This window comes from Neovison vison, chromosome 5, assembly GCF_020171115.1.
Source record: "Neovison vison isolate M4711 chromosome 5, ASM_NN_V1, whole genome shotgun sequence".
In the NCBI taxonomy this organism is placed as follows: domain Eukaryota; kingdom Metazoa; phylum Chordata; class Mammalia; order Carnivora; family Mustelidae; genus Neogale; species Neogale vison.
In genome coordinates this window covers 113,500,477-113,521,174 of record NC_058095.1, presented here as the reverse complement: position 1 = coordinate 113,521,174, position 20,698 = coordinate 113,500,477, and the positions used below count along the sequence as shown (strand labels likewise).

General features: G+C 37.0%; 1 protein-coding gene across 6 annotated transcripts in view; it reads left to right on the top strand.

The window, feature by feature from the left end:
* Positions 1-16,445, top strand: part of AKAP11 (A-kinase anchoring protein 11) — a 49,767-nt gene extending 33,322 nt beyond the window's left edge. For 5 of the 6 annotated variants that reach the window (XM_044249804.1, XM_044249805.1, XM_044249803.1 and 2 more), the window contains 5 exons: positions 1,101-1,256; positions 8,560-8,643; positions 9,417-9,463; positions 12,408-12,568; positions 15,223-16,445. In XM_044249804.1, the coding sequence (XP_044105739.1) occupies positions 1,101-1,256; positions 8,560-8,643; positions 9,417-9,463; positions 12,408-12,568; positions 15,223-15,363 (589 nt within the window). In that variant the 3' untranslated portion in view covers positions 15,364-16,445. The remainder of the gene's footprint in view (positions 1-1,100; positions 1,257-8,559; positions 8,644-9,416; positions 9,464-12,407; positions 12,569-15,222) is intronic. The other variant, XM_044249808.1, reaches the window with a different exon arrangement.
* Positions 16,446-20,698: the final 4,253 nt, after the last annotated feature.

Here is a 20,698-nt window from a genome sequence, read left to right as displayed (position 1 = left end):
ATATATGTTCTCTGGAGCTTATGGTAGAATAAGACAAGTAAAATAGCCGTGTGTGCCACCACACAGTGCTTTGGAGGAAAACTGAAGCAAGTAAGGGAGGTGTGGGGGGAGGGTGAGGATAGGGGGGAGCTGGTGGGGATGGTTTACAGTTTTGAATAGGTAGAGGGGGAAGCAACACTGACAAAATAATGTTTGAGCGAAAAGCCAAAGATGAATAAGTCACATGGGAATTGGGGAGGAGAGTTCCAGGCAAAGGGGTAGGATCGTGTGTGTTGGGGAAGGCGCACAGTGGCAGGCGTGGCTGCAATGAGTAGACCGGGTAGGGTAATAGGTGGGACACGATGGAGACGAGGAGAAGGTATACATAACATATCAGCAAATTATGTTATAAGGATTTGAACCCTCACTCTGATTGGTGTGAGCCGCTAGAAGATTTTGATCACAAGGCTAACATTTTTACTCTTCATCTTTGAAAGTTTTTTAAACTGCAATGTCGAGAATTAAATATAGAGGGACAGTTATAGTAATTGAATAGTGACTGGCCTTTCTTGTGAAGATGGAATAAAAATATAAATGTCTCTTTTTCATTGAGAAAAAAATAAGGGTTATAATCCTATGCTCAAAATCTTAAAGAGGTTTTGGCTAGTTTGACTCTAGGCCTGATTGACAGTACTAGAATTCTTTGAACTACTGATTTTGTTCTTAAAGCCAGAAGGAGCTTCCTCTCAGTACAGATTAAAGTACTATCTTACAAAGTAGGTGATAAACAGGAATTTGTGCTCTTCTGTAGTGGTCCCAGCTGAAACTATGAATTGCTTTAAGAGAATTTAGAAAATAGAGCATTTGGGATGGATCTATAATTGATACAGCTCAGTTGACTTTGAAAGTAGTATACTTTCCTTCAAAGTCTCATTATTAGCAGACACGAAGGGTTGGATGGGCCACTGGTGTGGCTGTGAATGTCAATTCTTGTTTTTGTAATCTTTATCATCAAAGTGATAGTCTTAGAATTCAGAATCTGATGACTTTGGATTGATTTTTTTTTTTTCCTTTTTGCTCTCCCTCCTTCTCTTCCTTCTTTTTTTTTTCCTTCTTTTCAGTCCAAAAGAAATAGAAGAGTTTCAGTCAACTGAGTCTTTTGGCAGCCAGCAGATGAATCTCAGCATTGGTGAAGACAGCACTGGCAGCTGGTCCAATTTAAGTTTCGAAGATGAGCATCAGGATGAAAGTAGCAGTTTTCATCACCTAAGTGAAAGGTAACTAAAATTGTGCCTGTGATTGCATAGTTCAGGTCCTCAGACCTCAGAAGTAAATTTAGACTGGGTGTTTAAAAATCATGAATCTGGAAATCTTTCATTATTTGTGGAATGTATTTTATTCTCCATAATGTGGTTCTAATGGTTTTTCACATTTATTAGGTACAATAATTAACCAAGCTAAGCTTCTTCAGGTGTGCCAGTAGTTGATATGAAAAATATTGCATACATTTGATTTTATACTCTTAGGATTTTCCTGGACTTTTGTATTTCTCACTTTTTAAAGAGGGTACCTTTTTTCTTTAGAGGCTGAGAAAAAAGATAGTGATCTATAAAAGGTATCTAAATGATCCTGTAATTTTTTTGTTATTAGTGAAAGTAATATCTTTTTGGGAAGGATTTCTCACTCACCCTGCTATTCAGGAACAAAATGACCTGGAGCATTTATATTTGAATGACTGAAAATATATAAATTCCTTATAAAGATATGGTTTGGTACAGCAGAAGGCACTTACCTCATATATAACTTGTCTTAGTTTATTTTGTTTATAATACCAGCCTCCGCATATTTTATTCTGATATATTTGTCTCCTATTCTTAACTCTCTAAAGGCATTCCTGACTAAATTATAAAATGCCATAAATTTTTATCCACATTAATTGATAATTGGAAATAATAAATGCCATCCAGGGCTGAGTCTAGGGAGAGGAAAGGCTTCTTAGTTTCAGGCTCTGGAAAGGACCCTGTGAGGCTTCAGTAGAACAGAACCCTTGGAATTGACTTACCAAGAGGAGGATGTAAAAAAATGGGTTTTCACCTGTTGGAGCACATCATCTCAGAGCATTTTGTCTGATGTTTAGATTAACTAGTAGTATTAATGTTTTATAAAACATCTATTTTGTCATAGTTTCTTAAAATACTATATGTAAACCATCAAAGCATCTTAAAATCTGGGTCCAAAGACCGTCTTTAAAACTGGTAGTGGGAAGTAGGGGTGATATCACAAACATCTTTTGGCCCTTTCCATAAATCTATCTGGAATAGAATGTTAACACTTAAATTCTTCTCTCGTCTTGGAGAAACACAGGTTTCTAGAATTTCAGTAAGGGTTGACATTGCTGTTTAGGAAATCCTGATGTTAAAATGGGTGAACTAGGGTTCATGGTGGGTGGCATTAAGGGGCCTGTAGCCAGTTGAACAGCTCTGTGGAAAATGTTGTTTGATTGGATGGCTGTGTCCTTGGTTCTGTCCTCTTTAGCATTTTATTAGTAACGGAGAAGAAGTAATCCCCCTGCCCCGCCCATCCCATCTGCGGTTTTGCTTTCTGTGGTTTCAGTTACCCATGGTCAGTCGAGGTCCAGAAGCAGATGACCCTCCTTCTGACGTGTTGTCAGAAGGGCACTTGTTGCCCAGCACTATGTCACTGGGCCTGTGTCATTCCCCTCACTTCATCTCATCATATAGGCATTTTATCTCTCACATCATCACAAGGATGGTAAGTACATACAAGAAGATACTTTGAGAGAGACCGACCACATTCACATAACTTGTATTATAGTATAATGTTATAATTGCTCTTTTATTATTCGTTTTTATTGTTAACCTCTTACTAGTGCCTAATTTATAAATTAAACTTCATCATAGGTATGTATGTAAAGAGAAAAACATAGTATATGTAGGTTTCGGTGCTATCCATGGTTTCCAGGCATCCACTGTGGGCCTTGGAATGCATCCTCTGCAGATAAGTAGGGGCTGCTGTGCTCTTTATTGTGAAGGACTTAAAACAGAGATGAAAAGATCATCTCATTAACAGAACTAAGTTTCAAAAAGACCAAATCAGGCGGAGACTAAAAGAATTATGTTTAACCTTAGTGGAAAAGCTTTCAGTTTTTCTCCATTGAGAATGATATTTGCAGTGGGTTTTTCATACATGGCTTTGATGATATTGAGGTATGTGCCCTCTATCCCTACACTTTGAAGGGTTTTGATCAGGAAGGGATGCTGTACTTTGTCAAATGCTTTTTCAGCATCTATTGAGAGTATCATATGGTTCTTGTTCTTTCTTTTATTGATGTGTTGTATCACATTGACTGATTTGCGGATGTTGAACCAACCTTGCAGCCCTGGGATAAATTCCACTTGGTCGTGGTGAATAATCCTTTTAATGTACTGTTGAATCCTATTGGCTAGTATTTTGGTGAGAATTTTTGCATCTGTGTTCATCAAGGATATTGGTCTATAGCTCTCTTTTTTGATGGAATCCTTGTCTGGTTTTGGGATCAAGGTGATGCTGGCCTCATAAAATGAGTTTTGGAGTTTTCCTTCCATTTCTATTTTTTGGAACAGTTTCAGGAGAATAGGAATTAGTTCTTCTTTAAATGTTTGGTAGAATTCCCCCGGGAAGCCATCTGGCCCTGGGCTTTTGTTTGTTTGGAGATTTTTAATGACTGTTTCAATCTCCTTACTGGTTATGGGTCTGTTCAGGCTTTCTATTTCTTCCTGGTTCAATTTTGGTAGTTTATATGTTTCTAGGAATGCATCCATTTCTTCCAGATTGTCAAATTTGTTGGCGTAGAGTTGCTCATAGTATGTTCTTATAATAGTTTGTATTTCTTTGGTGTTAGTTGTGATCTCTCCTCTTTCATTCATGATTTTATTTATTTGGGTCCTTTCTCTTTTCTTTTTGATAAGTCTGGCCAAGGGTTTATCAATTTTATTAATTCTTTCAAAGAACCAGCTCCTAGTTTGGTTGATTTGTTCTATTGTTTTTTTGGTTTCTATTTCATTGATTTCTGCTCTGATCTTTATGATTTCTCTTCTCCTGCTGGGCTTAGGGTTTCTTTCTTGTTCTTTCTCCAGCTCCTTTAGGTGTAGGGTTAGGTTGTGTACCTGAGACCTTTCTTGTTTCTTGAGAAAAGCTTGTACCGCTATATATTTTCCTCTCAGGACTGCCTTTGTTGTGTCCCACAGATTTTGAACCTTTGTATTTTCATTATCATTTGTTTCCATGATTTTTTTCAATTCTTCTTTAATTTCCCGGTTGACCCATTCATTCTTTAGGAGGATGCTGTTTAGTCTCCATGTATTTGTGTTCTTTCCAAACTTCCTCTTGTGGTTGAGTTCTAGCTTCAGAGTATTGTGGTCTGAAAATATGCAGGGAATGATCCCAATCTTTTGATACCGGTTGAGTCCTGATTTAGGACCGAGGATGTGATCTATTCTGGAGAATGTTCCATGTGCAGTAGAGAAGAATGTGTATTCTGTTGCTTTGGGATGAAATGTTCTGAATATATCTGTGATGTCCATCTCATCCAGTGTATCATTTAAGGCCTTTATTTCCCTGTTGATCTTTTGCTTGGATGATCTCTCCATTTCAGTGAGGGGAGTGTTAAAGTCCCCTACTATTATTGTATTATTGTTGATGTGTTTCTTTGATTTTGTTATTAATTGGTTTATATAGTTTGCGCCCACGTTGGGGGCATAGATATTTAAAATTGTTAGATCTTCTTGTTGGACAGACCCTTTGAGTATGATATAGTGTCCTTCCTCATCTCTTATTATAGTCTTTGGCTTAAAATCTAATTGATCTGATATAAGGATTGCCACTCCTGCTTTTTTCTGATGTCCATTAGCATGGTAAATTCTTTTCCACCCCCTCACTTTAAGTCTGGAGGTGTCTTCGGGTTTAAAATGAGTTTCTTGGAGGCAACATATAGATGGGTTTTGTTTTTTTATCCATTCTGATACCCTGTGTCTTTTGATTGGGGCATTTAGCCCATTAACATTCAGGGTAACTATTGAGAGATATGATTTTAGTGCCATTGTATTGCCTGTAAGGTGACTGTTACTGTATATTGTCTCTGTTCCTTTCTGATCTACCACTTGTAGGCTCTCTCTTTGCTTAGAGGACCCCTTTCAGTATTTCCTGTAGAGCTGGTTTGGTATCATGCTTAGCGAAATAAGTCAAGCAGAGAAAGACAAATATCATATGATCTCCCTGATATGAGGAAGTGGTGATGCAACATGGGGGCTTAAGTGGGTAGGAGAAGAATCCATGAAACAAGATGGGATAGGGAGGGAGACAAACCATAAGTGACTCTTAATCTCACGAAACAAACTGTGGGTTGCTGGGGGGAGGGGGGTTGGGAGAAGGGGGTTAGGGTTATGGACATTGGGGAGGGTATGTGCTTTTGGGTAAATTGGAAGGGGAGATGAACCATGAGAGACTATGGACTCTGAAAAACAATCTGAGGGGTTTGCAGTGGCGGGGGGGGGTGGGAGGTTGGGGTACCAGGTGGTGGGTATTATAGAGGGCACAGCTTGCATGGAGCACTGGGTGTGGTGAAAAAATAATGAATACTGTTTTTCTGAAAATAAATAAAATGGAAAAAAAAAAGAATTATGTTTAACATGTTTAACATGGATAAATGCATTTGGTTCAGAAAATTAACTGAATTCAGGTTGGGGAATAACTTGGCTTCACAGCATTTTGTCAGAAAAACACCTGTAGTTCTAATTGAACACAGTAATTAATAAGAATGATTATGCTATGTGGTTATGGAGGTTCAAGCACAAGGAAAAAGAGTAGGGTTTATCCAAGGTTGGTGGTATGTTTGTTGAACATACAGTTTCTAGAGGGATTAAGATTAAGAGAGATTAAGATTCAGTAGGTCACTGGAGGTCCCAAGAATCTCAGATGATTTTAATGCAGGTGCTTCAGCAACCACACGAAAGATACGTGGCTGCACATGTTTTGTCTTTTGATGACATCTGCTGTAGGAACTGGAATTTTCTGGTACAGAGCTCAGATAAGAGATAAAGGACTTCAGTGGTTTGGACACTTCATGTGTTTTTAACTCCCAAGTGGGAAGTTTAGTAGAGGGCAGCAGTTAAAAAAGAAATAATAATTTCAGAGTTTCACAGGTGTTTATGAGGAGTGTATAGTTATTTGATCTGAAAGAGACTTGGTCTGTGTATGCGTGTCTCAAGTATTTCAAGCAGTCTGTGAATTTTTTAGAAGTTATGTAGTAGATTAGGTAAGAGATGAGACCAGGTTTACAGAATTTTTGAGATAATATTTATGAGATATGTCAGAATCGATAGTAGTCTTCATGTGACTGAAAACCATGATAAAGAGTCTTAGCCCTTGGGATGCCTGGGTGGCTCAGTGGGTTAAGCCTCTGTCTTCGGCTCAGGTCATGATCTCAGGGTCCTGGGATTGAGCCCCACATCAGGCTCTCTGCTCAGCAGGGAGCTTACTTCCCCCTCTCTCCCTGCCTGCCTCTCTGCCTACTTATAATCTCTCTCTCTCTCTGTCAAATAAATAGATAAAATCTTAAAAAAAAAAAAAAAAAGATTCCTAGCCTTTGACCCCCACTGGCTTGAGGTACACCTGCTCTGGACCTGGGAAATACAAAAAGGTGGAAAATACACAGATAGGAATAGATAGGTAGGAAATAGGAAAAGATTTAAAAGAAAATGATGGAAGCAAGGCAGTGTTCAAGAATGAAATAGGAAAAAAATAAAAAGAATAAAATAGGAACACTGGTAAGTGAAGAAATTAAGTTATTTTATGTCTGGTTAATGGAGGATGGTTGTACTTCCCAGTTTGCCTGGAACAGTCTGGATTTGCTTCTGCTGTTCTGGTGTAATTAATGGTGACTTTTTTCATTTCCGAAAGTGTCCTGGCTAAATGAGGAATTATATGGGCACCCTAGTTAGTGATGACTTTTTATAAATAAATGACTTGAAATCTGACCCATTTTGAGGGACAAAAGGAAGTGGGGGGGATGAAGTTAAATGGAGGGAGTTTGAATCTTTTGTCTTCATGTTTTTTAGGCGTTATTTCTTTGCATGTTCACCTAAACTTGATGGATTTTGATGATTAATTAAAAGGAATCATTATTGTTGTCAGCGTATGGATTAGAATTTTAATTTTGTAATATTTTTCTCTGCTTAGAAAATCTATTTTATTAATAGGGGTTCTGTTAATAAAGATAAATGCAATGTTTGAGAGCCTCGGTTTTTCCTTTCTGTTGGGCTTACAGCTGTCTGACCATTCCGTATTTCTATGTTTTCCCATCTTTGATCCGTCTGACAGCAGGCTATATAGGCAAAACTCTGGCTGTTTTCATGGTTTTATAATAGAGCTCTATTTGTGGGAATGTAGTTTGAAAAGTCACTGCTCAGTTTTAATTTTTCTAACCAAGTGTAGTTTGTGACAGCTTGCTAGTGTCAGAGGAAATACAGATATGTAAATTATTGAAATTGCTTGGAAACTCCAGAACTTTTAAAATAATCATCCTTTTTTTGTAACCCTGTCAACATTTACTGATGCACAGAAGATGATTTTGTCTTAATTCAGTTTTTAGAACCAGAATTTTGGTTTATGTACATATTAATTTTTATAATTGCCTAGCCTAATGTGGGGGAAATATAAGCTGCTTATCACTGCAAACTAATGTGCCTACTAATTATTTTAATGACTAGAATTTAAAATTGCATGTTTAGGTTTTAGTCTGGAAAATTTAAGTTTAGTTTTGTTTCCAAATATAGTCACTTTTTGTTTCTTCCTGCTTTGCGCAGTTTTAGAATATAGTTGCTTTCTTCTTTTGATTCGGTACTTTAAGAAGGTATCTGTGTGGCATTAGTGACTGGCCCACCAGACAGGTATGTTAAGCCTTGGTTACTCAATATTCTGAAGAAAATGTATGTTATTTGCCATCTACTGAATTATACATAATGTATGAAATGAAAGTAATTGACATAATAAGAGTATTTTGAAATCATAAAACATCTTTTCTCCAAGTAGTTAGAAAAGGTCTATTTCGGACTATGTTTTGCTGCCTGTCATTTCATTCCCACCCCCAAACCCATCAGTGTTTGCATTGTCTAAAGAGCTGAGAGAAATGTTAACCTGTGGTCTTTTTAAAAATTTTACCCAAACTGAAGAATATTGCCTTTTTACAAATGATATCCCAAGATTTGCCATAGATGTTAATCATTGAAACTTCTTACTTCACGCATTCATTTGCTGTCCTAAAAGTCATTCTGTTGTGTTCATATGTAAAATAAATATAAATTGAGAATAGTTTTCCTGATCTATGGGACAAGTAAGAAAACTCCCAAATGTTCGAAGCCGCCAGTAGCAGTGACAGTCTCTCTACCTCTGCGGATGCCCCACTCTGTTGGGCAGCTTCCCAGCCTCCCACTTATCACCAACAGAAGCTGTTCCAAGGATAAACCGAGGACTTCTTTACTATTCATTTTCTGGTTCAGCTCTGTTCTTTTCTTCTTCTGGCAGTAATGGTAACAGCAGTAGCTGGAGCAGTCTTGGTTTAGAAGGAGATTTGTATGAGGACAATTTATCCTTTCCAACATCAGACAGGTTGGTCCAGTCCAGAAACTTACAAACTGATGAGTTTTTCACACTAATGCATGATGTCATATTCTTAAAAGAATGTGGGTTACAGTGCCAATATGTATCAATCTGCTTTTCTCCTATGTTTGGACATGATTCCGCTCGATAATTTACATCTAATCAAAAACTTCAATTATGCTGAGATAAGACTGACCTCTAATTGCAAAATATGTTCCATCTATGCATGTATTGCTCTGCTTGCTATTTTTCATCCTACCAATTATTATCTCATTAAAAAGAGCTTGCTTCCTACAGGATTTCTGGTTTTTGTTGTTTTTATATGTAATTTTATTTCATATATAAGGAGAGTAGGAAAAATGTATTTTTACTGCATTAAAAATATGTGCATGGCATCAGTAGAGGAATTAATAAATAATTATTTGTGGCATTCTATGATAATTCACATGCTGTGTTATCCAAAACTAAACTAGTAGAATATTTTAGCTTTCAATTATTTGAAAATAAATTTTATCATGAAATTACTTGGCGTTCTCTATCACGGTAAGGTAGAACTTCTTGGTTATTGATGACCTGTCTAGGCATCATTTACAATTCAGATTTTAACATGAAATGGTGTGAGAAGCAAAGCTTCCTTTTTTTTATTGTCATCTCTTCCCTTTTTAAATATCATATATCATATTGTAACATTCATTCTTTTCCCCATTTTAAGAATTGGTTTTAATACCATTATTAATTAAAGCTTTTCTTTTTTTAACTGCTTCTGCTCTTTATTCAAAAAGTGATGGGCCAGATGATAAAGACGAAGATCATGAGGATGATGGAGAAGGTAATTGACAGTTTGTTTTTCAAAGTGTTTGCATGTTCTTTTGTTCAGTTTCCTAGAAGGGTCTTCCCCTTGTATGTTTTCATCACTGAGGCTCCAGGTTATTACAAATCAGGGTATTCACATTACAAATCAGGAAATTGTTGAACTAGTAAATCCAGCGGCAGGTCCTTTGTTGAACTATTTGTACCATTTGATTGCTAAACAATGAAGTGCCCATTGGTGTAAAGACTGAATCATTCAGTGATTTGAGAGGGAAATTTATGATCATCTCTCTATAATTATCTTTTTCTAAACATAAAACCCTTACATTATAAGATATAATTTATTATAATTATGGCGTGTGCTCTAGTTTTTTTCTTCCAAACTTATAACCTCTCAAATGAGTGTTTAATGTTGATCTTATATAAATTAGTAAGTAAAAATTAAAAGATACTTAAAAATTGGTTCTTCCCTCTCTCATTTCTATTCCTAAACTCATAAATATACATATTTGAAGAAAATATATAATCCTTCTTTTGACGAACATAATTCCAAATATATAAATACTAGATGCCTTTGGTCAGAGTGTTCTGGACCATGCTTTGTAATCCTTAATTCAAATATTAGAAGGTCTGCATGAATGTAGAAATTTTCTCTATTGAAGCTGAATTTTCATTGTATTTAGATGGCTTATTTTTTATTATGTAAATACCAATAATGTACTTCTATAGAGTGGCATCTAAAAATATTCATACTGTTTGAGATTTTGTTTTTGAGCTAGTGCTTTTTTCCCCCCATCATTTCTTTGAAGTGGACAAACAGAAAATTGCCCAAATGAATTTCTCAAAATGTACTTTATAACACCTGAGTGACCGATGAGTTTTATCGCCAATTATGCCTTTCTTATTTAGGGAAATCAAGTACTGGTTTCTGAGTTAAAATCCTCAGACTTAAGGTGATAATTTTTTAGTTCCAATATTTCTGCTAAGTAGACTTTCTTTTTTTTTTTTTTTTTAAGTAAACATTCTTCATATAGGACTTCTAGAAGTAGTTTTTTGTCATCAGATATGAAGTAGGGGTAGGGCAATATTCTTAGAGTGACAGATAAGCTAGTATTTATTTTCTTTTTGTCGACTAAAAGAGTGTTGACTTTGTCTAGGAAAGTTGTGTCCCTTTTCCAAATAATACCTGTGAGCAAAGTTGTTCCAAAGACTGTACATGGTGTAAATGCATGTGGTGAGTATTTTCTCCAGTGGACTAGTCATTACTTAACTGACTTTACTGAGGGACGATTAAAAGAAAAGAAAATAAAAGTTTATATACATATGAATTGATTTTAAAATTTATTTTTGGCACTAGCAGACTCTTTAGGATTTCTTTTGTGAGTAGATAGAAATCAGATGAACTGTATGAAGATACATGTCACTTCCCCACTTTCAAGATCATAGTCCTCTCTTGTTATATAGAAAATTGGCCAGCTTTGAAATTTGTTAAATTAGGAATTGGTAAAGTAGGAGAGATTGATAAGAGGTTTATGGAAAGATTTAGAGATATGGAAATCCTAAGGCAATAAGCCTCATTTCATTGTATTTTCAGTTGCAGGAGGTCAGCCACTTGCCTTTTCCCTGGTGTTGAGTGACCTCTCCTAGGCCAGGCAGCCAGGAGCCCTCCGAACTGAGAAACCCAGTAATTCAGAGAAGTCTCGGGTGACTTGGCTTCCAACCCTGTGACCGCTGCAGGATTTACAAGATGGCCCAGAGACCATGTTTGGTTTCATAGTGCACCAGACCCATTTTTGATTGAGAGTCAGTGGGGAGTGAGGGGGGAGAAGGCAGTACATTTATCTGAAGAGAATGACGTGGATCTGCTTTTTAAGCGAAAAAACTAGGGACCAACACAGATCCTAAAAATGATTAGTAGTGGTCTAGAATGCCCTGCAAATTGTAAAAAAAGAATCAGGGACATTGGCCAACAAATTTCCATGACTGGTACAAATTGGCATGATGTCTGCCAGCGGGCCGGCTGCTCACCTCTTGTGTGTCAGAGCTCTTCCTTGTCTCAGCTCTGCCTTTTGCTCAGCCATTATTAAGCAGAAATGTTAAACACATGATATCGGTCCACGTCATTAGTTTTATAGTCAACAGGGATTCATCCTTCTTTATGTTGAGAACAGAATGTTCATAAAAAAAGAAATGAAACTCGAGAGCAGTGTCTTATTTATAAAGCGGTATACCAGAAAATTCCCCGGTCTGGCTTTTGGGTTGTGGGTAGCTGCATGTGACATTTTTACCCCTCTCTTGCCTCAAGAATGAAGTGATTAAGAGAGTGGAGCCAGACCGTGTGTTCATAACCTGGCTCAGCCATTTCCCCATTGTAAGACTCTGGATCTCTCTCTGCCTCACGTCCCTCACCTATGACACAGAAATGATGGTAGTTCTGGCTTCACAGGATGGGTGTGAGGGTTCTAGGAGTTTGTATATAGGAAGAGCTTAGAACAATACTTACGATGTAATATGCCTTTACAGTGTTTGTGGAGTCTGTTACTTCTCTTAGTTCAAGAAGCTTCAAGTCCATTTAATGTATTTATTTATTTGAGATTTTTATATGAGATTTATATTTGGATTGTAGTCATAGCCTTACAGTTTTGTTTTCTCTTTCTTTACCTGTGGACCGTATTTGACACAAATCATGCTTTTATAGTACTTGATATTCAGTGCCTCAAAATAGAGTTTTGTATTTGTGCTCTTGGTAGATGATCAATGTTATTCCTGTGTTGTAGAGTTATTGTGCCCTTTCAAATAAATCTTTCACTTGATGTTAAGTTGATAAGAAAAGACAGATTTATTTCCCCCCAGCTTTGATTGGAATCTTAAGAAATGGAAAATATTTCTCTATCCTTGGAAACCAGAGTATTGAGAGTTCAGTTGCTGAGTTTCACTGTATATTGTTTAAATGTAAATATTAGGTTTGGGGCAAGACAGAAAGATCCTGCTCATTACAAATATCGACATGGAGCCGTGTGCAGTAGACCCCCAGCTGAGGGTTATTCTTCAGTGGCTTGTTGCTTCAGAGGCCGAAGTGGCAGAACTTTACCTTCATGACTCTGCAAAGAAGGAATTCATACAAGTAAGTACCTGCCTTATGGGGTGGTTGTAAGGACACATTTAACCATAATGATGGTGTTCTGTGTCGCATGGTTGATCTAGTAAGATGCGCCCTGATAGCAGAGTGGGTAAGTGCTTATGCGGTAAAGTCTCATAGTGGGTCTGGACGTCAGCTCCGTCACTCTAGTAGTCGAAGCTTGGGTGGGCTCGCTAGTCAGTTTCCTCATCTGCACTGTGAAAATGAGTAGAGCAGGTCAAAGGTTTGTGAGGAGCAAACATAATACTGTAAGAAAAAAGCTTGATCTAGTGCCTGGCACATCCCAAGTACTCAGAGTTAGATGCCATGACTAGGCACGTGTGCATATGAAAGGATTAAGTTAATCTTTTTAAAACTTGATTCATAAAAAAAAACAAACAAACAAACAAAAAAAACTTGATTCATAATTATGCCTGGTAATTAGTATGCCTCTTTGTTAATCCAGTCTTATCAATGGGAGAAACTAGCATACTCAAAAGCCAGTGAGGCTTTGAGCATCTTATAAGGGACCATGGACTACTTTGAATATTTTGAAGGATTCTAACAATAGAACATTCAGATTCGATGCACTAATAGGGTGTTTTTATTGAGAACTTAACTGTGTGCCAAGCACCTTATGTTGGTCAAGGTTTGTATTTTATAGGGGCGCCTGGGTGGCTTAATTGGTTAAGCAACTACTTTCAGCTTAGGTCATGATCCCGGAGTTCCAGGATCGAGTCCCACATTGGGCTCCCTGCTCAGCGGGGCGTCTGCTTCTCTCTCTGACCCTCACCACTCTCACACTCTCTCTCTCTCAAATAAATAAGGTCTTAAAAAAAAAAGATTTGCATTTTATAGTCTTAAGGTTTTTGTCCCAGAATCTTCCTTATCAGAATTTTGATTAATTTTATTATAAGACATAAAATAGTTCAATGAATAACCAGTATAAATTGATCTATAACAGAAAAGGAATAGTCCAGTTTCTTGAGTCCTGGTTCAGAGTTTACAAAGATATTGTTGAAAGAAGTATGTGAAAAAGATATTCAGTAAAAATAACTTTTTTTTTTTAATTTGTTGTTTGTATTTCCTTGGATTTTTTGGATTTTTCTGGTTTATGTTTCTGTTTGGGGGCAAAAGGAGAAAATAAGACAAAGTGATCCTCAAGAAATGAGCTGTCAAAGAGAAGGAGGTGGTAGGAAAGGTGTTAGCACTCACTGGAGGGAGGCTGACGTTTTCGTCGTTTAGTCTTGAATAAACTGAGGGCTAAGGGAGAGCTCAGAGGTGCACATGAGCGTAATGGTGCTTGGTACCACCACTGGAGATCCACATCCCCAAGTAAAGTAGGAAAACATTTTGGAAATTCCTCAACCAGTTAAACCTAGCATCATCATGTAAGCTAGCAATTCCACTCCTAGGTATATACCCAAGAGCAATGAAAACGTTATGTCCACAGCAACATTCCTCATAGTAGGCCAGAAGTAGAAACATCCTAGATTGGATAAATAGAATGTGGTTTTATCTTTGCACTGGAGTACTATTAGTCACTGAAAAGGAAGGAAGTGCATACATGCTACACTGTGGAGGAATCTTGAAGTCACATTAGGAGAAAGAAATGTCACCAGAGACCATACGTTTTATGTTGACATTTATATGAAATGGCCCAAATGGGCAAACCTCCAGAGACTGTAGTAGATTAGTAATTGCCTAGAGTTGAGGGGTTTGGGAAAATGAGGAGTGTTTACTAACAGATAGAGCTTTCCTTTTGGCATGGCAAATATGCTCTAACAGTGATGATAGTGATGGTTGCATTCAGCTCAGTGACTATTACTAAAAACCATTGACTAAGGACACTTCAGATGGATGAATTGTATGGTCTGTGAGTTGTATCTCTTTAAGGCTGTATTTAACAAGGCTAAGCATATTTATATTACAAAATTAAAGTAGTTTTTATAGAACTAAATGGAAAAAAAACGAATGAAGACATGTTCTGATTCTGGTGACAATGGAGCTTATTTAAACCTTTGTTTATTTAATTTTTTTAAATTGAGGTGTTACTGAAATAATAACATTATATTAGTTTCAGGTATACAACATGATTTGATTATTGGATATATTGTGAAATGATCACTACAATATTTATTTACTCTTTTGGTGGCTTTTTGTTGAAACATTAACATTTCTTAACTTAGCTGTATTTCCAATTGAGGCCAGAATGTGTATTTCAGAAAAAAGCTACATTGCATATAGTGGAAGGAAAAATCCACATCCTTTGGTCAAGATGGACATTTGTCTTTATTATTTGATGTTCCTAATTGAGGGTGTGACAGATGGATTTAGGTCAAGAATTTTGTGCAGAAATGGAGGCTGTACTCCCACACAGACTCTTAGGTGGGGGAGGTTTGTGCAATTCTGTTTTCAACAATCCCAAGGGTCATTCTCTGGAGGAGAGCTGTATTTGTTAGGGGCAAGAAGGAAAAATGCTTAATTTGCTCAGAGGGATGGTAATTTAGGGGAGAAGACCTTGTTATACAACTGGAAAAGAATATTTTACTGCAGACAACGAGAGAATTACAGTTCTCTGATATTAAAAATAAGCATGGAACTTTGTGGTCGGGCGATTGTTTTTGGTTAACGTGGAACATGCCTTTCCTTCTCCCCAGCTCTCCCGACGATTACAAGAGAAGGGATGGAAGGTGGGGGACGTCCTGCAGGCCGTGTTGCGGTACTACGAAGTGCGGGAGAAGCCGGGCACCCAGGAGAGCTGCCAGTCCCTGTTTGACTGGCTCTTGGAAAACGCGTAGTACAGCCCTGCAGCTGGTACAGTCTACCGTCTGGGGAGAGGAAGAAGCAGTGACAGATGCAGAGGGTAAACTTTGAATATGAACACTGATAGTGAACTGGGAGGGAAATAGAGCTTTTTCTGCGCATTCAGCCATCCCACGTTGTATATAGTTCATACTTTTGTAATCTTTGTCAGATATTACCTTCATCACTATTCTCTACACCTGTGTAGTGTGTTAAGACCCTAAGAACATTGATTTGAATGAAGGAAGTTGTGACCCTGAGGTTTTCAGGAACATTGACTGACAGCATTCTTTTTTGCATCCAAATAGTGCTGCTACAGACCACACTGAGGTGGCTGAGGGGAGGCTCCAGGGACAGACTTCTCATTTTGCTCCTTTGCAAAACATGCTATTCTGTTGAGAACTAACCTGACAAAAGAGCTTTGAGGTCAATGGGTTCCCCACCCCCGCCATAGAATTTCTCTCTTATATTTAGAAGTCAATTTTATTTTCATAGCTCAGCTATCAGTAGCTTTTTGAATCCCCCAAAATATTTAATTTCCTAGAAACATATTAGTATTTTAGGTTTCTATAGATACCATCAATGATAGTTTCCCCAGCCTTTCAGCAAATGACATTATTTGCTAATGTTGCCAATCTATCTGGCATGAAATTTGTGTGTGTGTATGTGTGTGTAAGGGAGTACTTTAACCTTGCCTAGTGGGTTTTTGTGCCCTTTTTTATTTTACTGTTTTCTTGGTTAGAAACCCACTGTTGACGTCTAAAAGGTGCTTTAAAATAAAATGTCTATAAAGATTGTGCAGTAAGAATTTTTATTTCTTTTTTGACTATTTTGGGTCCCTAATTTATCCTATAAATGAAAAAAAGAAAAGGTGCAAAACTTTAAATTTTAAAAATTAATATTAATACGGAAATACATTTAAAGAAGCCCAGTAATGATTTTCATTGTCAGATTTTTGAAGGAAAAAAAAAACACACACAAAACTCTCTGCTTAACAAGGATAAGCTTTTTCTAGGAAACAGGGATTCCCAGCTCTCCTTTTCACCCCAATAAAATGGTATCTGCTCTATTTTGTAAAGTCGCCTGACATATGAGTTTTTTGGGCTCCATGTTTTTTTTTTTTTTCCAATTTATTTATTTTCAGAAAAACAGTATTCATTATTTTTTCACCACACCCAGTGCTCCATGCAAGCCGTGCCCTCTACAATACCCACCACCTGGTACCCCAACCTCCCACCCCCCCGCCACTTCAAACCCCTCAGATTGTTTTTCAGAGTCCATAGTCTCTCATGGTTCATCTCCCCTTCCAATTTACCCAAAATGGGCTCCATGTTTTCTACTGCTTTGTCTTTAGAAACCACAAGTTGACTTCAATAGAGGACCAAGACTCTGTCTTGGTTTTACATGTGAGGGTATGCCCATGTGAATTTTTGGTTCTTCCATTAGCATAAATCTAGAGTAAAGTCACTTTTTGTTGGGGACTTTGGTTTTGCTCCATTCATTTTCTTTTTTCCTGAGCACTGACTGTTATTGAAGCTGCACAAAGTGTAGAAGACCTAGCATCCAGCTAGGGGCAAGGAATAAGGCTCTTACATTAATTTGAATTAATCATTATTGTAGAGAAATGTATTTTATAATGAGAGAGTAAAATTTGCCTTTTAGGAAAAATGCCAAAAGTACATAAATAGTTTAAGGTTTTAGCATAAACTTTGGTTTTTCTCAATTTAAAATAAAGAAATAGAGCAAGCCTTAAACATAAATTTTCCCAAAGTTTCTTCAAGTATTTTTTAAGGTGGAGAAATGCAGGAGATCTATTTAGCCAGAATGGTTTCTGTCTTTAGCTTCTCAGAACTTGAGATGCAGCAGCACTGGACTGGGTTTGTACATGCTAGGAACTGGGTTTTTGATTAGAACATGGATTATTAAGTTTAGATTGAATTTTCACAAGTATATAACTATCAAGTTGTGTTTAGTAACTTCGATACATGTATGGATTTGATTAACAACAAATTGAGTTCTGAATTTCTTTTAAACTAAAGTGAAAATATATTCATTTTGTAAAACTTTCTGCGCTTGAAAATGTTTTGTTTCTATCTCTTATGTTAATAATCATTTTGAAGTAAGATTTTCCTCCTATCCTTGTTTTCCCTGCATTTACCTGGAGCTGTGCGGGACTCAGAGTTCCTTTATGTAGCCACGATGTAATGACAGACCAGTATTTAGGTGTTAGCATGTGTGTGAGAATTCTAATGGAACTCTACCCTTGTATCACTTTAGGGGCGTAGAGGAAAATATTAAGTATTGGCACATGTGAAAAGAAGCGTGAGTAAAGCTCCTTATATGGAGAGAAGTATCTTAATCAAGGACAGTCTAAACTTACTTTCTTCAGAGGCACTTTGTGATTATTCCAAAGACATCTTATGTCTGTTTGGTTGCTCGGTTTGTTGAGAGGACCACCCTCCCCCACCCCCGTCTCATTTTATTACAAATCTCCTTGACATATTTATATTATAACATTGTAATCTTGCCGTTCTGTGCATTTTGGCCCTTATTGAAAGTACCATGTTGTGATGTGTTATGCATTGAGTTGAATTCTCTGTTTACCAATTTCAGAACCTTTGAAGTATCTTGGGAAAGAAAGTGAATGAGGCCTCTGATAAGGGTTTTTTTTTTTTAGAACATTATTTTCGACTGAAATGTAGCAATTCTTTCATATTCTTCTTTTCCCAAGCCAAGTTTAAATACATTTATATTTTGGAGATTATTAATGTTGATTTTGAAAGTATTTCCTGATTTATACAAAATGAATGATTCATTTATAAATCACAGATGAAAATTAAAATCTCTATTGGGATGGTTGATAGAATTTAATGGAGTAATAAAACCTTTAAGAGTATTCACTCAGTGAATACGTGTGATAACATCTTTATACTTTGAAAAATGTTCCACTTACCCTTTCAGATATTTGATGTGAGTTAATTCAGTTCACAATACTTCCATTTTGCTTAAATAAGGGTTTTGTGTTGCTGGTAGGAGACTTTAATTACCTATTAAATGTACCGTGTATAAAGTGAAAGATCATTTATCCACATGGCTTTGACATCAGTGCACATTTCCTAAATGCAAATCTTAACCCTGACTCATCATTGCAGTCCAGACTCAAGATGTCTTCTTAGTTAATTATTTAGCTAATAATATTCTTTCATGGTTAACTATCAATTTCCCATCAGTATGTTGCTTTAAATTCTGTATTTCTCAAAAGAAACTTTCCACAGTTTAAAAAATATACACATCCACACTCAGGGTATAGGAAAAATACATTTCCATTTAAAACCCTGCCCATCTGTCACCAGCATAAGACAGTTAGAGCTTCAGTGGGAATTCTGTGATTATACTAAAGTGGAATGCATTTTTTTTCCATTTTTAGCAAAAGACCCCCACTTGCATTTACTCACTTACTGTATCTCTGCTCTGAAGATGCAGGTGCAGTGTTGGTCACTCTTGTCACTTTATTTATTTATTATTATTATTTTTTTTACCATCCATGTACATTCCTTTCACATGGGTAGAATTATAGCTCTAGAAGTTCATTGTTTTGTTTTTGTTGTAATGTCTGAATACTATTTAATACCAGGTTTTAATATTACTGGATTTGCTAACTTTTGTTACTTGTGCAGTGTTTAAAGTAATTTCACATTCTTGTTTAATATATATATATAGCCAAAGCAGCTTTGAGTAATTGCAGCTGTTTATTTGTGCAGAATTACTACATTAAGATATTGTATAACAGTAACTTTTTTTGGCTTTTCTGTCCTTTGATATGTTCATTTACCAAAATACAAACTCCAGGATGCACTATACTTTTGTTTTTGCAGTGGCTCAAAATAAACATTTCAGAAATTACCTTTGTAATCATTTGCAATTAATTGTTCTTTTATCTTTTATGAGTTGTTTGTCTGTGATCTTTCCTCTCCCAAACTAAGAATTCTCCAATAAAAGTAAGAGATGCCTGGCCTCAGTTTCCTTCTCTAGTATCTTTTAACTACTTTGTCCTGAACTAAACAAAGGCATAGAAACGGAACTGATGATCTCTGTGCTTCTAAAGTGGTTTCCGTGAACTAGGGAAGCTAGGTATTTTTAACCGAACGCTGGATTCTAGCTATATATTTAGGTGCCTCTCAATGCTGAATGCTGATGGGAGTGACCTGAAAGGCCGTCTGCCCAGTCTGTTTTGCATTTGAGTGCCAGGTAGAATATTATGGTTGCATGTTGGGAAATTGTTCTGGTCTGGATGCAGCACTCCCTGCAGAGGCTGTAGAGAGCATTTGTACCTCCGTCGTGCCACGTAGCATCGGGCACTTAACAGTTAGGTGCTGACTGTTTATTGCTGATGGAATATGACTTGTCTTAAGTAGATAAACCCCAGTAATTAGGCAATGATATTCTAGCTTTTGTAAATTTTCTAAAATACTAGGAAATAATGAAAGGAAAAGTGGCTTGGGTATGGTGGATCCCAGTCCACCAAGAAAACAATTCAAAAATGCTGAGAAAAGGTAAGCAAGATGCCTTAGCCTGGAATTCCACAAGGAAAAAGGACTCAAAAGGAACATGAAGTTGTGACAAATGGCCTTTGAACAATTTTGCACATTGGGATCATTTGCCATCTGTGTCTCAGCTGGGATAGCAAGGAGGATGAGGGACGGGGCTTGAAGAGTCAGCTTAGATTTTTCAAAGTGTGAAAGATGGAGAAAAGTCACATACCCAAGGAGGAATATGCTGTTGGTGCTATTGTGCAAAAAGGGGAAGAGTAAAAAAAAAAAAAAAAAATTAAGCTTTTGTAGCATTGTGTTTATAGTGAGAACAATGAATGTGTGAAGCTCACTCATTGGGAATGGCTATAGCATTCTTTTCTCCTTCCTTGTAGGTTTTATAATCACCTGGTTTTGTGCTTCAGGGTAAAGAGGATACTATTGTAGATTGGAAAGAGATTTAAAAAAACAGATATTTTCAGAGCCAACCAAAGCCCCACATTTGACTCTTTAGGGCACCCCTATTTTAAAAGGACACCTGCATAGACTTCTGAGCCATGAAGATGATCCCTGGGTGCTAAATCCTGCCCATTGAAATGCTTTGGCCCAACATGAGGTCATTATCAACACTTGAAGGAGATTTCACATTTGAATACATTTTGAATTTCAACCTCTCTTGAAAAATCAGAAGCTCTAGAACACTGTCGTCCTGTGTGGCAACATTTTGGCAGGAGCTGAATAATGATGGCCCCTTCAGTCTGGGCTTAGGGGTTTTTTTGCCTCTGGCGTGACCGGTTCCATC